This window comes from Anas platyrhynchos, chromosome 7 (assembly GCF_047663525.1).
Source record: "Anas platyrhynchos isolate ZD024472 breed Pekin duck chromosome 7, IASCAAS_PekinDuck_T2T, whole genome shotgun sequence".
In the NCBI taxonomy this organism is placed as follows: Eukaryota; Metazoa; Chordata; class Aves; order Anseriformes; family Anatidae; genus Anas; species Anas platyrhynchos.
The window spans coordinates 28,461,628-28,481,657 of NC_092593.1; the positions used below are offsets into that span (position 1 = coordinate 28,461,628).

The window sequence follows — 20,030 nt, forward strand, 5'->3', positions numbered from 1 at the left end:
TTCACTAATAAAATGACATTTTAATAACTTTTTTTAACAAAGAATCCAGCTATACACTATAGAAAAATAAACAGACAACTGACAATACAGTGATGCCAGCACACTTCAGCTGTTAACTTAGTAGTAATTCCATACAACAATGTAAAACATTGTTCTTAGCGAAAAGTAATTTCCTCTTAAAAGTACTAAAATATAATAAAAAGTCATATAAAAATCTGATGTAAAAGCACTGCCCTTTATTCATTTGCACAAGAGATGACAAGTGCTTCCATTCGCCAGGGAATTACTCAGAAGGAACCAATAACTAGGAGGTTTTGCGGTACGGATTTCAGAAGCATTCAGATCACTTTTTCATGTTTCTCTGGCGAGGTGGGCCTGGAACTTGTCCTAAATTTAAATAAAACAAAGCAATATTAGAAAACTGCTTGTGTTATGAACCAACAGGATGCAGTTAGCAGCATGTTATTTCCTCAATGTGCTTCATATGAGCTACACTGAAAGCAATTACCATTTTCACAAGCCACCTAGGAACAATACAAAACAAGACTTGAAAGCTTACGATCCTGACAAAGCAAACATTCACACATCAAGAAAAATGCTCAATCGCAGGTATACTCTACACACAGCAACGGAATTGCTTAGTTCAACCCAACCCATCTTGCGACGATTCAATGTGCATTCTGTTGCTGGACCAAGTGTTGTGATTGAGTAGATGTTGTAAAGTTCATTAGCACCTAGGAACGCATTTTGCTCAAAGCATTGTTCTAAAGGTTACTGCATCATTCTGTAACTCCTTACAAAATCATCCTTACAATGCCATATCTTTCCATTCTGAAAATTTAAAAAATGGCTTGCACTGTGCTCTAAATTGTATTCCAGTAAAATACTTCACACTTAGCATAACACAAAAATACATTATTCTGTGAAATACTATCAGGTTTCAATTCTGAAATTCTTGGTTATCTGCATCTGCCATGAACAATTACAGTATTCAGGAAAAGGAAAAAAAAACAAAACACAAAGTCATGTTAAGGGTTCTAAGAAAAGTCCTGCTGAGAACAATGTCAGAGTTTCCATATGGAAGTGTCACTGTAGCTGTTGCTTTTAGAGATATAAGCAAGAGTAGGAGTTGTAAGCAAAGTTAGACTTCTAACTTTTTTTTTTTTTTTTAAACTTGTATTAGATCAAGTCAGAGAGAAAAACAAGCAATGTTCTGGACTTTCACCAGAGCTATTGTCCAGCTATACCAGGCTCCTATGAACTTCAAATCCAGCATTTCTCTCTTTCTAGTGAGGTTTGTGATTGTGATGAAAATCATGTGATTTTCAAGTTTAAATTTTCAAGGTGAACATTAAAAATGTACTAGGACTGCAACATGTGTAAGAATTTGCCTCAGAAGTTAACTTTAAGTAATTTTTCCAAATGCATAAACAAGTACTACTCACAATTACCAATACCTTCCGTAATTTGTGGGAACTGAATGAGAACACAGTATCTCTACAATGTAGATTAAATATTCAGATTGAACACTGAATTGAGGAACCAGTGAAGTAGATGTGTTTTGAATGAGCATCTGCAGTAACTGCAGGGCCAAGAGTTACTATTTAATACCGTGATCAGCAATTGAATGCCTACTCCTTCTCCCATAAAATCACCTCAGAGATAATCTGCTGGTAAAGACCAAAGAAGTGGCCAGCAATAAGAATACAAGTGACTGCCACAGAAGTCAGTCTGCTGGTTCACTGAAGTATTTTTTTCCTCATCTCAGGTCAACCAACATAAAACCAGACATCTTTGGGCATAAGCTGAAGGACAGTTATAAAATGAAAGACTGCTGGGAAACAGCAGTTGACAGTGGTTATGCTCAGTGGAAGAAACATAGAGAACAGTGACCGTAGCGACCCAAGACTGACCTTCTGAATTAAACAACTGATCCTGGAAATGAACAGCCAGAAGCAATACAGGGAAGAAAGGAGCAATAGCAGACAAAAGAGATAACAGTTGGACAAAAACATTAATAACATTATCTGACTTGATGGTCCACAGATGTTGAGACCTGGAAACTCAGTAAGATAAACCCGGATGGGTAAAGAAAGTTTTGGGGAATATGCTCCAAAGAGCATGGCCAGCAGGCCCTTCTAACTGCATAGTCAGTGGAGTCACGCAGCAGGAGGCACTGGAGCCTTGTACTGCTCCCTGGTAAGGGGATGAAGTTATGTGCTACACCTTGATTTGGACCGTGGAAAGCATGATCTCATTCCTGTCAGTGACTTGGGCTAGCATGGGTGCCCTCCCCTAGCCACTGCTGGGATTGGTGTGCAGAGGCATGATCTTCCCTGGAGCAGCCATGGGATGGGCTGTGTGATCCACTCCTTTGTGTGTGCATATTGTAAATACTATGCTGCTGTTTTAATAGATTTTTCATTTACAATTACTGCTTCACTAACTTCACTATGCTTTTATAACTTCTTTAATAACTTCTTGTTAATAAATACTTGAATTAAGCAAACTTGTCTTTTCCCTGACAATCACAGCCACATTGCTCGCAATCCAGAAATACTAATACACCAGAAACAGTTTAGATCTAAGTTCCAAAAATAAGAAAACATTGGAAAACACATCTAATCATATCTTTCCATCATATTTTCTCCCCATTTTACTTTGAGGAGGGGGAGTGGTTGAGGTGATACAGTGACAAATGAGGGAAATACGATAGTTCATGCTAGAGAGGCAGCCCTATTCAGCTATTACAATGATTCTCTGACTTGAAGGTAAGTTAACTCCATAAAATTCATTTAAAATACACAACTTGCTAATTTAGACTTGATAACAGGAGGGGAAAAATCGCATGGAAATTATTCACCTTGATCTCTGAAGAATTTCACTGAAGTTATTCAAAGAAATGCCACATGTGGACTAGTTTTAGGTATGATTCACAAAAAGGTTTAGTTTCAGAGACTTATTTTTTATCCCCCTCTCTCCCTCCCCAAATTATTAATTAAAATGATATTCTTTACATTCTCTAAGTATTATAGGCAGAGTCTTTAAGTACTGTAGGAAGACCCTTGTAAAAAGAATCCCAGACTGCTCGCAGTTCTGAGAGGTAGCGTGGTTCCTCTTACCTAGTTGCAAACCTCCTAGTCTTTGCTGGATAACCTCCAAGTGATGGATATATTCTGTTAGTGATCGTTCAGGATCCTGAGTAGGCACAAATGACTTTTCTGAAGCTGAACTTGTGGATGGAGTCGATCTTAAAAAGGAAAACACAGAGTTTTGTTCTTATTGCACACTGTCCTGGTTTCATCTGGGATTGAGTTAATTTCCCTTCTAGTAGCTGATAGGGTGCTGTGTTTGGGATTTAGGATGAGAATAACATTGATAACATGCTGATATTTTAGCTGTTGCAGAGTAGTGCTTATACTAAACCAAGGACTTCTCAAGCTCCTCACACTGTCCTGCCAGCAGGCAGGCTGGGGGTGCAGCAGGAGCTGGGAGGGGACAGACCCAGGAGAGCTGACTCAAACTGGCCAAAGGGGTATTCCACCCCATCTGAGGTCATGCTGAACAATTAATATGGGGGAGCTAGACAGGGTAGGGGGACTGGCAGCTCCAGGATAGCTACTTAAGCTACTATTGCTTAAGATCTGGATGGGCATGTCAGCCCAGGTGAACAATTGTCTTGTACATCAGCTTCAGCTGTCCATCCCATGCCTCCCCCCCCCATCTTTATCTCAATCCCTCAATCCACCAGTTCTCTCGTTTTTATCCTTTACAGTCCTCCATCCCAATGAGGAGAAGCGAGAGAGAGGTTGTGTGGTACTCAGCAGCCTACCTGGTTAATTCACAATGCTCAGTTTTCTTTAACCAGCAGACAATAATTTTATTCATAAAGTACCCAATTTATAATAAGAAAGTTAAAAAAACAAACACATGCCACGCTGATGGAAATTTGAAATGCTACCATTCACATCAACTGCTAAAAGTCTGTATTATAAGAAGGAAGCCACAAATGAGGAATAACTTGTGGCTATGCATTATTTGAGGTTACTCGGGGTGCTTGGAGAGTCTGGAACTGGGAAGGTAAATGACAAATGAAGGCCATGTCCCTCCAGCTCCAGCACTGAGCTTGCAGCTCAGGCATTTTCTTAGCAGCACTGTGCAAAATGCCACTTGTGACATACAACCCAGCAACAATCATCTGGGATCGTATTCCTGTGCAGAACTGGACATAATTAACAAAAAACTGGAAAAAACACACACAGCAAGTTCCCCACCTCCCATTCAAGTGTGTTTACAGTCCGAAGGCAACTAATACTAATGCAGTGCTGTCCTATGGTAGAAAAGCCACTTCCGCTGGAAGGTGAACCTACTTACTTGCATTCTTAACATAAATCTCCAGTTTAGCAGGCAAAAGCAGCAGGAATTACTCCTCAAAGAAGGTAACAGACATTACCATTTTAAATACTTCAGCCTGTCCAAATTAAATCGGGGAATGCCACTAGGAGTATTCTCAGTCAAAGAACATCAGACATACTCAAAGGAAATGAGAATTTTTCTTCTCCTGTAGCATCTTGAACCAAATTAAATACTTACCAGACCTAAGAAAACAAATACCTCCTCTTGATCAAGTACTTTCTCCAATAAGTGGTTACATTTTTAGGAAAGACAGCCCAATATGGCAATTGCACAGAATGCAGACTACAGACTGACCTGTTGTGTGACCAGTGAGAGGATCTGGGCGAGTGGCTCAAAAATCTCCCAGAGCTGGTTCTGTGACACAACCCAGTGTCCCGGGTTGGGGGAGAGCTGACATTAACAGCTAGGAGCTGCTGCTGTTTCAGAATTTCTGTTCTAGCACCAGAGGCTGCATTAAGGAGAAAACAGTTAAAAAAAAAAATAAAAAATAATATTCACTGAGAACCCACTCAATACAGCCTATTATAAATGCAACCAATAAATAAATAAATAAAAACACAAGCATTGCAGCAACATACATTTGGTTTTGGTTTTAAATGCACCGATAAAAAATATATTTCAGCTAATGCCTTTTTTATATTTTTTTAAATCAGATTTAACAGAAGTTTGACGTTTCAGTGTTCAAATTATTTCCCGCAAATGGAGAATATCTGACACAAGCATTTCTTTTCCCCAAAGAAATTCTAATAACTATTTTTTGCTCTAACTACGTTTGAAAAATTATGATTTAAGAAGTGTTACTACCCCAATGCCTTACCTGTATTACCTCCTGTACTGTGAGGAATGGTTTCACCCTGTACACTCTTTCTATTAAGTTTGTTCCACTTTTTCACCAAAAACTTCAACCTTGATAACAAAATTAATTTGCACAATCATTAATAACAAGCAAAAATAAACTAAGTTTTAATATTAACCTCTTTGTTGGTATGAATCATATGAAACAATATAAGTAACAATCCTTGTAGGAATGGAGAAAGAATTCTTAAATTTCAGTCCTTAGAATGAAGGCTTATACCATTTTGCTTTACCACAATACTTCGAGGGTTCCAGAAGCACAGCACAATTTACACTTGGTTTACATTAAATAACATTTAAAGTCTAGCAGGTCAACACAACAATCCATAAGAATTCTTGAGAGCTGACAGGAGTCTGTCATCATAACACCTGGCTTCACTGACTCAAATGCCATTTTCATTATATTGCTAACTGAATGGATATGATTCATCATGGAGACACAGCTAGATCCAGCCCACAGGACACTTGCTTTCAGCCAGGTAAGGGATGAAAATGAAGAGAGCAAGCAAACACTGCCTGAGAAACCCTAACTCTTCTCCAATCTGCCACAGGCCATGTCAGAAACTAAATTCACTGCAATTCATGAAGGTTTCTGCTTACATCAGAGCCAGCAGTGTGCAGTGCACAGCTACTGCCAGTGTCCTCCAATGAGGATTATGTCATCTATAACTCCTACGCAGCACCAGGAAGACCTGAGCATAAGAGCCTGGGGTAACAGCAGAATGTTTAAATGATTTTTTTTTTAAATCTCTTTATGTACTTTTTTTTTTTTCCTCAAAGTTACTAAACACTGAAGAAATCTCGTAAGAACACAACCCATGCGACCCTATACATCTAGGGAAGAAGAAAAATCCAGTAATCCAGTCCCTCAAAATGGTTCAAGTTTGGATCGCAAAAAAGGAACAGACATTGGAGCTTAACCACAACACCCTCTTGAGTCTTGGGATGCTGACGTTGTCAGCTGTGGGATGGTAGATAACACCTTTGGTTTGTATCTGGCTCTAAGGCACTGGAAATGTCTGCAAGTTTTGGCACTGCTCTTCCACTTTGGCTCTAACCTCCAGGGAGCTTTGTGGCAGCTCCTGCTGCCTCAGAGGATTACTTTGGAGGTCACTTTCCTCCATCCTTTGATATGGCTATCATAGCATCTACCTCAAAGACAACAGTACAAAGACATCCTGTACCATCTCCTGAAAGTCTTTAGCTTCTTAATAATATTTTTCCAGTGCATTCAAATAGGTAAGAACTGAAAGGACATCAGTTTATAATTGCTGTGCATTGATTTGCAAATATATTGCATCTGAGCATCTCTCAAGAAGACAGATACAGCGTTTACAAATCTTTTGTTTAGTACAAATACAACTTAGCACTGACTCTGAAATAGAAATCTGTCCAAAGTTACAGCTAATGAGCCACATCTGAACTAGTTTTGGAGAAAGCTTTTGCTTAATATTAAGTATAATAAACCATGGGAACTATTCATTTTTTATATTTCCAATAAAACAAGTGTTCTGGTTTTTACCTTGATACAGCGATGACTGCTCTGACTGCACATCTGAACTTGGTAAAAGGGCGGGAATGGGAAACAGAAAGCTGCAGGTCTGCAGGTGCAGGGTAGATTCCCATACGTGCTATTAGAGACAGGGTTGCTTGCTCACAGTCCTGAAATCCACCGAGGAGCAGCAAGAGGTATTTCTTCTGATAAACCAGAGCCTTTCTAAAGCTCTCTGCTCTTAGGTACTTCCTATATAATTTCTGCAACTGGAGGAAAAAAAAATTCAGCCATTAAAATTTAGCTACGTCAAGCCCAGAAAAGTTGATTCCTTTTTCCAGCAAGGTTTCCCACAAATCAGTTATGCATCACTATGTAAACTTATTTTGCTTTGTGATACTGTAGAAAGCTATTTAATAATTATGAAGTATGGAAGAACTGTACGTTTCTCTTTAAAATGAATTTTTGAATGATTATCTGTACTACCAACTCTGCACCAAAACTGTCTAAGTCACAAAGTAGTGGTATTGTACTTTGAACACCATATAAGAAGGTTTGTAGTAGTCTACTGAATTTCTGTACACCCATGGAGTCTTGACTTGACTAAAGTTTTGGCATGATTTCTGATTGGTGTACTGTATTCATGTGGTGTCTAAACTACAGATACAAGGGCAGCTGCAACACCTCTGTACCTAGCTAAAAGCACACAACTTTGGAGTATCAGACTGCCTTAAATCTCCTGAAAGTTTCACAACAAAATTGTCATACCTGAGATTCAAAAACTGTTTTACTCTTCAACAATTAAAATAGCACTTGTATAAAATATTAACCATAAAGCACATGAGTTTAAGTGTCCACCTAATTTAATTGTAATTAAGTTTGTCAGAATAAAAGTATTTAAGATTAGGAAAAAAGAAATATGAAAATCTAGATGTTTGATACTTTCACGCTTAGACAAGAAATCTGGATCTCCCTCACATTTAAACGTAGAAAGAGATTCCAAAAGGTAGGTGACTTTTGGTGCAAGTTTCTGTCTAATATCAAGAAAGTTAAAAAGTATCTTTTCTGACATAAGACATATAAGGAAAGAATGTTCCTAATTTAATATGCAGCTATGCAGCTTCTAAAATCATTTAACTATAAGATCACTTTTTAAAATGGCAACTGAAAAGATTACAGCAAAAGATTACAGCATTAAGTTCAAATTAAATGCCATAAACTGACAGATATTTAAAACCTTAGTGGCTGGAAAGGTGTCCAGCAGAAAAGAACCTGGGGGTGCTGGTTGAAAGCTGAATGAACATGAGCAAGCAGTGAACACCAATGGCAGCCTGGTCTGCATCAGAAATAGCGTGGCCAGCAGGACCAGGGAAGTGATTGTCCCTTGTACACAGCATTGGTGAGACCACACCTTGAATGCTGTGTTCAGTTTCGGGCCCCTCACTACAGGAAAGATTTTGAGTTGCTTAAGCATGTGCAGAGAAGAGCTAGGAAGCCACTGAAGGGAGTAGAGAACAAGGCTTGTGAGGAGCAGCTGAGGGGACTGCGATTGTTTGGTCTGGAGGATGCTGAGGGGAAATCTCATTGCTCTCTACAGTTACCTGAAAGGAGATGGTAGTGAGGAGGGCATTAGTCTTTTTTCCTCAAATGGAAAGTTTCCTGAACTTTCCAGACTGTTTTATGACCTTGAGTTGGTAATAGTTCTCACACAGCAAATATGTGCAACAGGCAAAGATACTGAGAGCAAAGTGCCAACGGTTTAAATGATGTGCTGTTTCCAGCACTGTCTGCTCCTGAAGCTCCAGACCAGCTCCAGAAGCTCCATTGGCTAGCCATCACTATCATTTTACCTTAGGACTGGAAGTTTCTACCACTGGTTTGTTTTCAATTTCAGCAGTTGCTTTAGCCAGTTCTGACTCTGCCCGCTTCAGTGCATTCTGCAGAATGCTTCTCTCTTGCTGCCAAGCGTCTCTTTCCAGTTGTTGAACAGAATCAGCATCATCTGTAGATCTGATCTAAAAAGAAAACAAAAGTACATGAGCTGTGATAGTTCTCACACATTATTTGACTTGAGATGTTTGGCTGTGGAAGTAATAACCTAACTTTATGGACAAACTAAAAAACAGCTATCCTGATAGTCACTAGTGGCATTCAGGTACAAAATGGTACAAAAGTAAACAGAAATACACAAGCAGCCCTAGTTAAGAAGTTACAAATTAACTGTTAATCAAATCACTCCTTCCCTCTGTATATGTCTAATCAGTGCCACTATACTTTCAGAGGTGGGACAAAATAGCATCTTGAGAACAAGATCAGAGGACATACAATTATGTCAGATAATAATTATTAAAAATAGTTCACATTATTATTAAAAATAGTTCAAACATGGGAAACAAAACCCATCTGTATTACACTGAACTGGAGGGAAGCTACTTTATGTTAGTCTTGCCAGCAAGCATCCCGGTAAGGATTACAGTCCTGCCATCCTAGGCATTCTGTAAACAGAGCTACAAAAGCTCAGTTTGAAGGCAGTAACAGATGCTTGCAATACCTGAGGAGTCCTATCTGATATCCATCAGGTTGATTTCCACTGCATCAGTTGGCATGATTACTGCCTATTTGTTTTGGTACAAATTCCTCTGTAGTATTTTGCCTGTATACCTAACAGTCCTCTACTTATCACAACCCAAGGAAGTAACAGAAGTAAATTCCTTCAGTTTCCAGAGCATGTAGTTCAGCACACTTAACTGAAGGAGAAATTCAGGGAGGAACCTGAAACAAGAGGCAATTCTGGAGAACATAACAGCCTGAAAAGAGGGCAGAGAGGAGGGATGTTTGTGACCACAGAACTAAGGACATCAAAGTGCATTTGTTCTCTAAGTTAAAGAAAAGCACGTGTCTTTAGGTTTTTAAGTGGAACCTCTCATTAAACAAAGATAGAGTCCCTGTATTTTTTGTGATCATTACAATTGCTTCCTCCAGCACCAAAGTTTGATCCAACAACAGAACAGACTGTTATACCAAGAATACCAAACAAAATAATGTTAAGAAGCCTGCTAACAGAAGATGATGACCTCAGAAAAAGTTAGGAGCACTGAAAAGCATTTACAGTGGAGTTTCTAAAGACGATGGCCCTAATTACATCAAAGAAAAAAAAAGGACCCAAACACGTTTGTCAGTTTTTTTTTTTTTTTTTTCCTATTCCAGTAAAGTAATAACTTGGAGTAAGCTAAGCCAGACAAACAGCCTACCTCTGCTAAGTCAGGTTTAAATGGAGCCATTAGGTTGTCTTTATCCCCCACAAGCTCTCTGACCATTTTGTCCACAGCAGAGGGCCATATAGGTTTGTGAGAGGAAGGCTTAGTCAAATCAACTTCAGAGACACCTACCAGAGAGCTTGCACCATGCCTAGCCAGCTGTTCATAGATCAGACTTGTATTACAAAGAACATGAGAAAAGACGTTACCAAAAGCCTCATGTTCTGAAAAGTCACAACTTTTTCTCAAAGGTAGGTCTTTGAGGGATCTTCTACAAAATTGTATGTCAAGCAGATGAGGGAGTAGAGGGAGGATGAATTTAACAGAACTAAGAGTGTTAGCCATAAATCAAAAAAAGGTCAGAATGGCTGCAATGCATTTGAAGAGCTCTCTTAAATAGGAAAGAAAGATATCTATGACAGTACAAACTTCTGTGGTGAATAATACGGAATTTTATGGAACCGAGTTCAGTTTTCAATAATCCCTAGATATAATATATCTGTAATACTGCAAACATAAAACAAGACGTGCCTCCTGAGATAACAAACCATTACCACACTTTTTGAAACCTGCTTGGCAATTTACTGGAAAACAACTGTGTCCAGATGCATACAGAAGAAGCAGCAACATTTCCCAGGGTTTGGTAACCTCAAGCTTATTACATAGCTAGGAAAAAAATGGCATCAGAAACAGACTTCACAATACACAAAGTCTAAGAGTATGATATTAAATAAGCGAACATAAAGATGGTGTAAATAGAAGAGTTCCTATTTTTTTCTATCCCAACGGCAAAAAGGAAAAATTGTTAAAAAAACAACAACAACAAAAACACAACACAACAATCACTACCACTACAACTTATGTACATATTAGAACCCAAAGAATAAAAAGCAACTTCCTAATAATCAAATATATGCTGTTTTCCTCACCTGAGATGCAGGAGGAGACAATAAATCTGATTTCAGTTCCTTTAACATCTGCAGTAAAGATGCTAGAGCTTCATTATTTGATGCAGACCAATCATTAACTGTTCTGTTAAATAGAAATACTTTTTCAGTATCAGGTTGATTTGTAGTAATTTTGTATTGAGATTAGTATACATCTGATTCCTTCTCCCCACTGAAATACCTTTTAAAGTCTTGATGCTGTCTTTATGTACTATTTATCACACAAAATACTACAAATACACAAAGAAATTAACAGCTTTTATTAAAGAGTAGAATTTCTAAATACTGCTGCACATGAATTTATTCAGAAGCCTGTATTTTATGCCAGCCTGAAATTCTATTATATAAATTCATGCTGCAGCTAAATGTTACCACAGTATTTTACTTTGTTGCCAAAGAAAAAAAATAATTACTGTTGCTTGGCCACTCATTCCTGATGACTACCTTTTCTCTTCCATGCTCAATGGATTTTCCCATTCCAAACCTGAAGCTGTTTTTTTATTTGATTGCTCTCCAATCAAACTACTACAGTTACCAAACTGACAAAATTCTTTCCAACTCAAGGTTTTTCTTTATGGATTTGTTCTTTCTAAGCAAAGTCACTTCACAGATCTGGTTCAAAAGCAGGCACACAAGCTTCTAACAGGAATGGCTGCAGTGTGATGACAACCTTTTAAACAGTCTGCTGCCACCATGAAACCATGGTTTCACATAAGGTAGGTCTTGTAAGCAGAGGAAGTGATACACTACTCATTTCCTTCAGCACAGGGCTTTCAGCCATGACCCACATGAGTTTAGAAGCAGAATGGAAAGAAAATTACTATTCCATAACAGAGTTTAAATGGCTACTCACTTATCTACTATTTTATATATGAACTCATTCAGACATGCAGCTACAAAAAGCAACTGCTGTCTTATCTTCTCCAGCTGTTGTTGCTGCTGTTGCAAGTTCAGTTTTTCACTTTCTTTTGTCATGGGCTGTTTGGCATTTTGATCTTTGTTTAAAGCACACAACAGTTCTCGTTGATTGTTGGAAGACGAAGGACTTTCTCTTAACTCTAATACTGCCAGTATTTCTTGCAGCTCTTTAATTTTTTGTTCATCCCTCTGGTGTTGCAGTTCCAAATTTTTCTATTTGAACAGAATAGATAGTAATAAATTGCTACTTATGCATACTATACAGATTATATAAAAATATAATATATTTTCAGTCTGCATAAACAGAAATAAAAGCATCACACCCAACTAACATACCCATCTCAGTGCGTTCCTTAACCCACAAACCCCTTATAGGAGAAGACATATTACTGCACTCCAGGGCCACCAGTAAGCCATTTAATTACTATAGATTAGGCATCTTCTCCAAAACTTCCGGACTCTGTGACTGACAAGTCTCCAGAGAGTCTACAAAGCCTCCCTCCCCCTCTAATGAGAAAGAAGGAGCTGAGAAACAAGAAGGGTGAAATTGGAAACAAGAAGGGTGAAAAAAGCAGAAAAACAGCTGTCTAATGATTTTTTTTCAGAGCAATTTGTTTCAGATATTTTAATTGAAGAATACTATTTACAGGTTCTCTGTTTATGGCTATTCCAGAGTAAGAGAAGACTTGAATAAACATTATTACCAGTCTTTCTTGATCTCTCTGCCTGTCTGTCTCTTTTTCCATTTCTGTTTGTTGCCTCTGCTCTTTCTCCTCTTTCTTGTTGTTATGTTGTTCTTGCATTGTCTCAAAGACTAACTGCAATTGTTCCTCATCAGCTTTCAGTTTTCCCTCTCGTTCCTTCTGGGTCTCTAGGGAGTGGATTACCTCTTGCTTTTGACTCTGAAGAGACTTCATTGTAGCTTGTAGTTGGTTACTGACCTCTCTTTCCTTCTGCGTTTCTTTGCAACGCATCCGTACTTCATCCTCTAGCTGCCTGTTAGAATGAACAGCCTTCTGGTGTGTTTTGTCAAGAATAGCAGTGAGCTCTGTTGTTCGGGACCTCTCTTCTTCCAGCTTGGCTTGAAGCTCTCGGATAAAGGCTTGTTCCAGCAATGATGCCCTGTGCTGACAAGAAGCGTCTTCCTTAGCTCTCATGCTCAACTGTTCTGTCAAAACACGTTCATGATTCAAGGAATTCAAGAGCTCCAATGAACGATTTTTCTCAGCTTCCAAATTTCTCTGTAGCTCTGACACTTTTTTCTGTTCTTGAGACACCAACGCTTCACAGCGTGAATGTTCTATCTGAAGTTCCTTGCGGAGATTATCATTTATCATTTGCTCATGCTCTAAGGATACAGACAGCTGGCTATTCTGCACTGACTGCAGCTCCAAGGCAGCCTGCAAATCCTGCTCAAAAGGAGAAGCATGAATTAATATTCTAGCACAAACATTCCTTTGTTGGAGTAGGCAAGCATTCAGCAATTTTCAACCTTCTGTTTTATCCATGGAGAAATTCCAGATTGAATTAGAGCAGTTCAGGTATTAAAAAGTTTAATTAAAAATTACAAGTTTAATTTTCTAATTATGAGTGCCAGAAGCATAGAATCATTAAGGTTGGAAAAGACCTCCAAGATCATCTTGTCCAACCATCACTCTGCTACCAACATCACCCATTAAACCATGTCCTTAAGTACCACGTCCAATGTTTCCTTAAACACCCCCAGGAATGGTGGCTCCACCACTTCCCTGGGCAACCTGTTCCACTGCCTGACTACCCTGAGAAGAAATGTTTCCTAATTTCTAACCTGAACCATCATAACACCAAGTAACAAAACCAAAGATCATACTAAAATATCTTGCAGCACTTTTTTTTTTTTTTGCCTCTTCAATCAGAACGATCACTGGGAGTCAATGTTCTTTACATCACTCAAATGCCTTAATAAGTGACACCTGAAGCAGAAAAAAACATACTGATTTCAAAGAACCAAACACACTTAAGCAGTATGAGCATTTGTAAAATCTCTACATTTTACAGCCCATCTATTTGAAGCACACAGCATAGACTGATGATTATAATCCATTCTCAGGTCAATTTTGTGAGGCAGTGCATTGCCATCACCACATCTTTAAAAGGGAAGGAAGCAACTGAATGGGCAGTCTCACAATGCTTGCAGACGGAACTAGCACTGCTGAAGTCCTATGAGGAGTTTCTACCCTCTCCCTCCAGTCAGCACCAGATCTTCTCTGGCCATATAGGAATCTAGGTCATGTGGCTATAGGGCAGACATCTGGCACAAACTGGTATTCCATCAGCATTCTGCAGTGGCACTTGTGAACAGTTTAATCCGTAGCAGAACTCCATATCTCGGGCCATGCACTTCTTTTTAGCCTTTAAATAAGGCGGTCCCTGTCTTCTCTGCCTGAGCAGTCCTTTTACAAGACGGAACATGTTAGCACCATGCCTACCACACAAACAGGAAAAACAAAACAAAACACCTACACACTTAAACACCTATCAGAAAGATAACATAAATGAGAAGACAGACCAGAAAAAACAGAGTCAGAACTGTCTCTCCCCATTTTGGTCATCTAACCAGGATTGTTCTGGAGTTAGAGTTTGGCTTTGGTTTCTAATTTTACAAAAGGTTTATGTTAAATCATCATAATTTTCTAGTCATTCTAAAGTCTTTTACAAGAACTAAGTCACTGCTATCACAGTATCAGTGAGAAAGCTGTTCATTTGTTTTCTATTCGGTTCGGAAGAAAGGGTACAGAAATAAAGTTTGGTTAACCTCCAAAAATAAATTTTACATCAGAAAGGTTCCAGATACTCTCTGCCAAGTGTATGTATCATTAAATGGTTTTCTTTATAATCTTAGTTGATCATACACAGCACATCCTCATGGCATATTTGCTCTGGAATAAAGGGTGCAATTACACAATTGTAGAATCTGGCTTTCGCTGTACGGTAGGGGCAGTACAAAACTGACCCCAAGAGAAAGTATAAGGCTCTGAAAACATTAAGATATAAAAAAGATGCATACAACATTTGCTTATTTCTGTATGTGCAGACAGTAACTGAAAGCTTTAATTCTGCAAGGGAAAAATGCCATGCACAATGGGTAGAAGTAACTTCTATTTTTTTAAAACTGTTATTGAACAAAAACATTGGATATGAAAAACAGTGCAAAAATGCGTTCATTCACTTCTTTTGTACATGAAGTAAAGATGCAGGGCATTACCTCCAAGGCCTTTTTATTTTCATCTTCTGTTTTCTTATGCTGAAACTGTTGTTCCTCAAGCAAGCCTCGCAGCTCTGTTTCTCTCAGGCGTTCGGTCTGCAATTCTTGGAGAGCAGCTGTCAAATCCTTTTCTTTATTTTCCAATTCAAAACTGAAAAGTTCAAAATGACACTATGTTCTGAACAGAACATCCATTGCAAGTGATTTTGGATTACTTTTTTTTGAGTTAGCCTCAGTTAAGAAGGTCAGTTTCAAGTCACAGCTATTTAGCATTTTAAAACAGTTTACTTCAGTGCAAGCAAAACTAAAATTGTCCTATTTAGTACCTACTAAAAGATATAGATAAATTATCTATCCTGGTAGAACAAAAGTGGTTCTAAGAGGCAATTCTCTGTTTACTTTTATTACACTTATACAACATGCCTTGGCTGCTGAGAAGGTTATGAACTAAGTGCTACTGGGAAGGTAAATATTTGAATTAGAATCAATGAATAAATAAATTTGTTACTAAAAAAAAGCAAACATATCCATGAAAAGTGACAGAGGCACATCTGTGAACCCAATGAGTATAAAACTTTTTCAGACCTGTCAATAAATTTAAATAAATAAAATCTACTGCTCACCGGAATTTGTTTATTTCCCTCTGATGCTCTTCTAGGGATTTTTGTAGCCTTTCATTCTCTTGCTTATGTTCATATAGCTCTGACTTCAGGGCTGATACTTCTGCTTTTTCTTGATTCAAGAGTTCACATGTTTCAGAGACTCTCTTCCGCTCCTCAGACAATGAGCTGTGCAAGTCACTTACAATTGATTTTTCCTGCTGAAGTTTATATTCTAATAATTCAACTAGGATAAGAAAATGTTAGTAGTTATTTATATTACAGAGAATTTGACAATGTATTGTCAGTTACACTGCTTCAAATTGCAGAAAAAATAGTTGCATTAAAGCATTCTTGTCTTGAGAAGTTATTTATTTTCAAATACAATAAGAACAAGCAGAAAGATGCATATATATGCTACAGCTTTGCCTGCTAGTGGACCAGGAAAAGTGAGGATATAAAAACTGAGTGAGACTTTATGACCTACTATGATATACTGCAAATAACCTGTTACTCATAGATTCTATAACTCATTAAACAAAATGATACATTTACTAGCAAATATATATACAAAGAATTCCCTGAAAACAACCACAGGTGTCTTACTAGACTTAATGTTCTTTCCTGTGTACATACAGAGAGTCAGCCTTCAATTCCATTGCTTTGGGTTCTTTTAAAGCTTCTCTTTGCTTTTCACAGATTTATCTTAAACAATAACATTAGAAAGAAGAAAAGGCCCACTTCTTCCTCTGCTAAAACTGGCTTTTTATCTGCTATGCAAAAAGAAAGAACTGACAGAGAAAACTGGGCAACGAGAACTTGGCAATTACTACCTTTCCTCCGAAGCTGGTGTTCTTGTTTGCTCCCATGATCTTCTGCATTTGTAAGAGTTTCCTGTAACTGCTGCAGCTTCTCCTGGTTCTGAAGGTGTGTCATACGTAGCTGAGCTCGAAGGTCCTGTATCTCAGAGAGCAAGCTATTTCGGTCTGAAGAGAAAAGATGTTCTACAACCATCTGCCTCTGTTCCTCCTGAAAATGATCCAACTCCTATTAAATCTACAAGTCTATCTCCATTTTTCTTCCAAAGATAAACCCTAGAGAACCACTCAGTACAAGTTCTACAGAGAGGCAACTTCAAATGACTAAATACATATTTAACATTAACTGTTTGAACTAAAATGAAGTAACAAAAGACCTCATTTCATTAGTTTCAAAATAGCATAATAGTAATAATAATAGTTCATACATAGCAGTTACCAAGATGAAAACTAATTATAATGAAAAAATCCCAAACAGTTATGGAGTTAGCTCAGGATACACCCTTTACAACAGAAGTTTGTGAAGCTCCAGATGGGATTCTTTTATCAAATATTTCCTTTTCCCTATCACAGTCTCCTGCTCGCTATTTTTTTCTGGCTGCCAGGTAAAATAATCAATAGGCTCTATAATAGAAGAGCTTGAGAAAAGCAGTGTCAAAACAGACTAAAAAGCCTACTCATCCTATACAAAATCCAAATTAATGCACACGGTATTATTTAACAATAGAAGTAACAAACTTATAAAAATAATAGTGGTATCCATGCAACATGTCCAGATCTAACCCCAAATAAAGAATGGGGAATAGAAGTGATTTAGGAGCATAATACTAAGGTTTTCTTACTTGTTGTTTCATGATATACTCTAGTCTTTCCGCTAATGAAACTTCATCGCCACACCCAGGACTGGAGAAGTGAGATTTCAAGTCAATTTGCAACACATTTCTCTCCTTCTCAAACACACTCTGTACTGCTTGGAGAAATTCTGCTCTCCAGTCAGCAGTAATATCTGAATGTTCCTGTTAAAAAAAAAAAAAAGCACCTATCACCAATCTGTAACCTACTGTCTTTGATATCATTACTGCATAAAACTAATTGCTAATTCAAGCAGACCAAAGGTGTTTGAGAGGCCAGTTCAAATCTCAGAAAGAGTCCCCTGCTCCTCACATATAAACACATACAATATGTACAATGCTTATTTTATATATATATATAAATACATCTCTCTCTATATATATACACACACAAAACAAGTTAACCAGTTTTTAAAGGGTACAAGACGTTTTTATTTTCATACCTTGTTTCCTCTATCTGCCACCTTGCTAAGATAATCTTTCAGTGACTGTATAGCTTCCAACAAGGCTATGCCCTCCTTCCGCCATCCCTCCATCATTGCCGTGGTCTGATGAATATTTTTCTGCTCCTTAAAACCAAAGGAATGTTCTGACAAAGCCAATATTTTGCAGCTCTCCTCATATACCATCTTCAGCACAGTCTGACAAGAGAAAAAAACAAAAACAAAACCCTCTACGTTAGGAAACAGGCATCAGCATCTTGACAATGTATGAGTGGAATCTGATAGGACTAGACAACAAAAATAAGGTGGCTGTCCTAGGCTGTAACATCAATAAAGGCACGAAGTTCTGCCCTGGCACTTAACATGCTTAGTAAACTCAGAATATGCACACACACCCCTTAAACACTTTTTCCGGGAATAGATCAAGTTCTATCAAGTCATATTATTAAACTCCAGTGATGACATAAAATTATATATTTAGACAACCTTGGCTTAATTTAGCAGATTGATTATTTTGAGAGATATTATTTGTACATAATCCTAATTTACACAGTAGAAACTGTTTCCTTTGACATTATTGGGTAAAATAATCTCTATTAAATAAAATTCTCCATTCACAAGTTATTACATCATGCACAAATGTTTTCTGGTCTCATTATGAGGAATGTCACTGGAGATTTAAATCATCTTCTATGTACATTTAACCAGAAATACCCCAACCTTGACATAGAACTCTTTCTCATTGCTACTTACTACTACTACTACAACAATACAAGGTATTTTTCCTTAACTTTTTGTATTCTCCTTTGCACTTCTCTGCATGACTTAACTTTTGAATCAACCCAAGTTGCTTTTCTGCATCTGGAATCAAAATACTGAATACTTCAAGAAGGAATGCTTAATGATGCAACCCTTTAGTAAATATTAACAAGAGAAGCAGAAGCACACTGAAATGTCATACTAAACATTCAGCATCGGAACATGCACTTAGATCTTCCAGTCAGTAACTGATGATCCATAAAAGCAACTAAAAAAAAAAAAAAAAAATCTCTACTTTTTCAGATCTTCCTTCATTTTCCGAGCTTGATGAAAGTGTCTGTTAGACATTTTGGGAGGCAGCAAGTACACACTGGGAAGTATACTTCTAGTTTTATATTAGTTAAGTTTCTTCAAATAGTATTGTACTAAAAAACCCTGTAGCCTACCACACTAAGCCTTGTACTTCTTGCCATCCTCACACAGGAGATGATTTGGAACACTGAATTTCTCCCTTCTACCAGCTGGAATTTCTGGAATCACAGAGAGCTTGCTCAGCTACAGCACCAAAAGAGTCCCTGGGATATATACCTTCTTGAACTCACTTTAATGACTGGAGTAAGCAATCATTGCTCAGTCTTGTGTATATTTTTCCTCCTTGAACCATCTGAAAGATCCCTCCATACAGTGGTGTTTCCACAGATCTCCATCAGATCAGAATGTCAAAAACAGGCAAGGGAGCACCATTTCAACTATATATATTTCTTTATGAAACAGCTTTCTGTAAAGCCTCTGAGATAAACTCATCAATCAACAAATCAGTCCTGCCACATGCTGGAACATCACCAGTGTTGTCCTAGCAAAACAAGCAAGTCAACAGGCTTGTTATATATGAGTCGTTTTTGCTTGTCTCAAGAATCATAATCAACTTGAGGTTTAAAACATTGCAGAACAGTTCACTGTGTAAATTTTCTAAAGCAGTTAGCTTAGAAACCAACAGCTAACTCCATTTTATATTAGCATTTCCTTTCTACTGTTTCAGTTTTAATTTCATAGCATGTTTATGTTAACAATATATTACCTTCAGCTGTGGTGAAAGTACTTCCTTTTCTCTCATTGATTCCATAACCTCTGAAAACATGCCACGGTACTGCATGTAAGCCATGAAACTAGCATCTAGGTGGTCTGATGGTTGTAGCTCCTGCTTTAGTTTAGCTGCCAAATTTGAGCTGGTACCTAGAGAAAGAGACAGCCCTCAGGTGTTAGAAAGCTGAAGAGAACATGAAACCAGCATAACCGCTTGCAAATAACTGATTCCTTCTGGTAGCATAAATGCATGGTTAGCTGATTGAAATCTCTTATAAGAGGTTGACCCGAACCAACTTAAGCAGGTAAAAAGGTTAGAAGTCGCCTTTAGCACCAGGAACGACGATA

The 20,030-nt window shown here is 37.9% G+C and overlaps 1 protein-coding gene across 17 annotated transcripts in view; it reads right to left on the reverse strand.

The window, feature by feature from the left end:
- Window positions 1-20,030, reverse strand: part of PCNT (pericentrin) — an 80,298-nt gene continuing 60,268 nt past the window's right edge. For 13 of the 17 annotated variants that reach the window (XM_072041132.1, XM_072041131.1, XM_072041127.1 and 10 more), the window contains 15 exons: window positions 19,678-19,832; window positions 17,841-18,038; window positions 17,389-17,562; window positions 16,562-16,757; window positions 15,753-15,975; window positions 15,130-15,280; window positions 12,590-13,294; window positions 11,821-12,098; window positions 10,950-11,052; window positions 8,614-8,778; window positions 6,794-7,032; window positions 5,234-5,322; window positions 4,711-4,864; window positions 3,123-3,250; window positions 1-387 (listed from right to left, as the gene is read on the reverse strand). In XM_072041132.1, the coding sequence (XP_071897233.1) occupies window positions 344-387; window positions 3,123-3,250; window positions 4,711-4,864; window positions 5,234-5,322; window positions 6,794-7,032; window positions 8,614-8,778; window positions 10,950-11,052; window positions 11,821-12,098; window positions 12,590-13,294; window positions 15,130-15,280; window positions 15,753-15,975; window positions 16,562-16,757; window positions 17,389-17,562; window positions 17,841-18,038; window positions 19,678-19,832 (3,002 nt within the window). In that variant the 3' untranslated portion in view covers window positions 1-343. Of the gene's footprint in view, window positions 388-3,122; window positions 3,251-4,710; window positions 4,865-5,233; window positions 5,323-6,793; window positions 7,033-8,613; window positions 8,779-10,949; window positions 11,053-11,820; window positions 12,099-12,589; window positions 13,295-15,129; window positions 15,281-15,752; window positions 15,976-16,561; window positions 16,758-17,388; window positions 17,563-17,840; window positions 18,039-19,247; window positions 19,453-19,677; window positions 19,833-20,030 lie in introns of those variants that run through there. The other 4 variants (XM_072041133.1, XM_072041137.1, XM_072041138.1 and 1 more) reach the window with 4 other exon arrangements.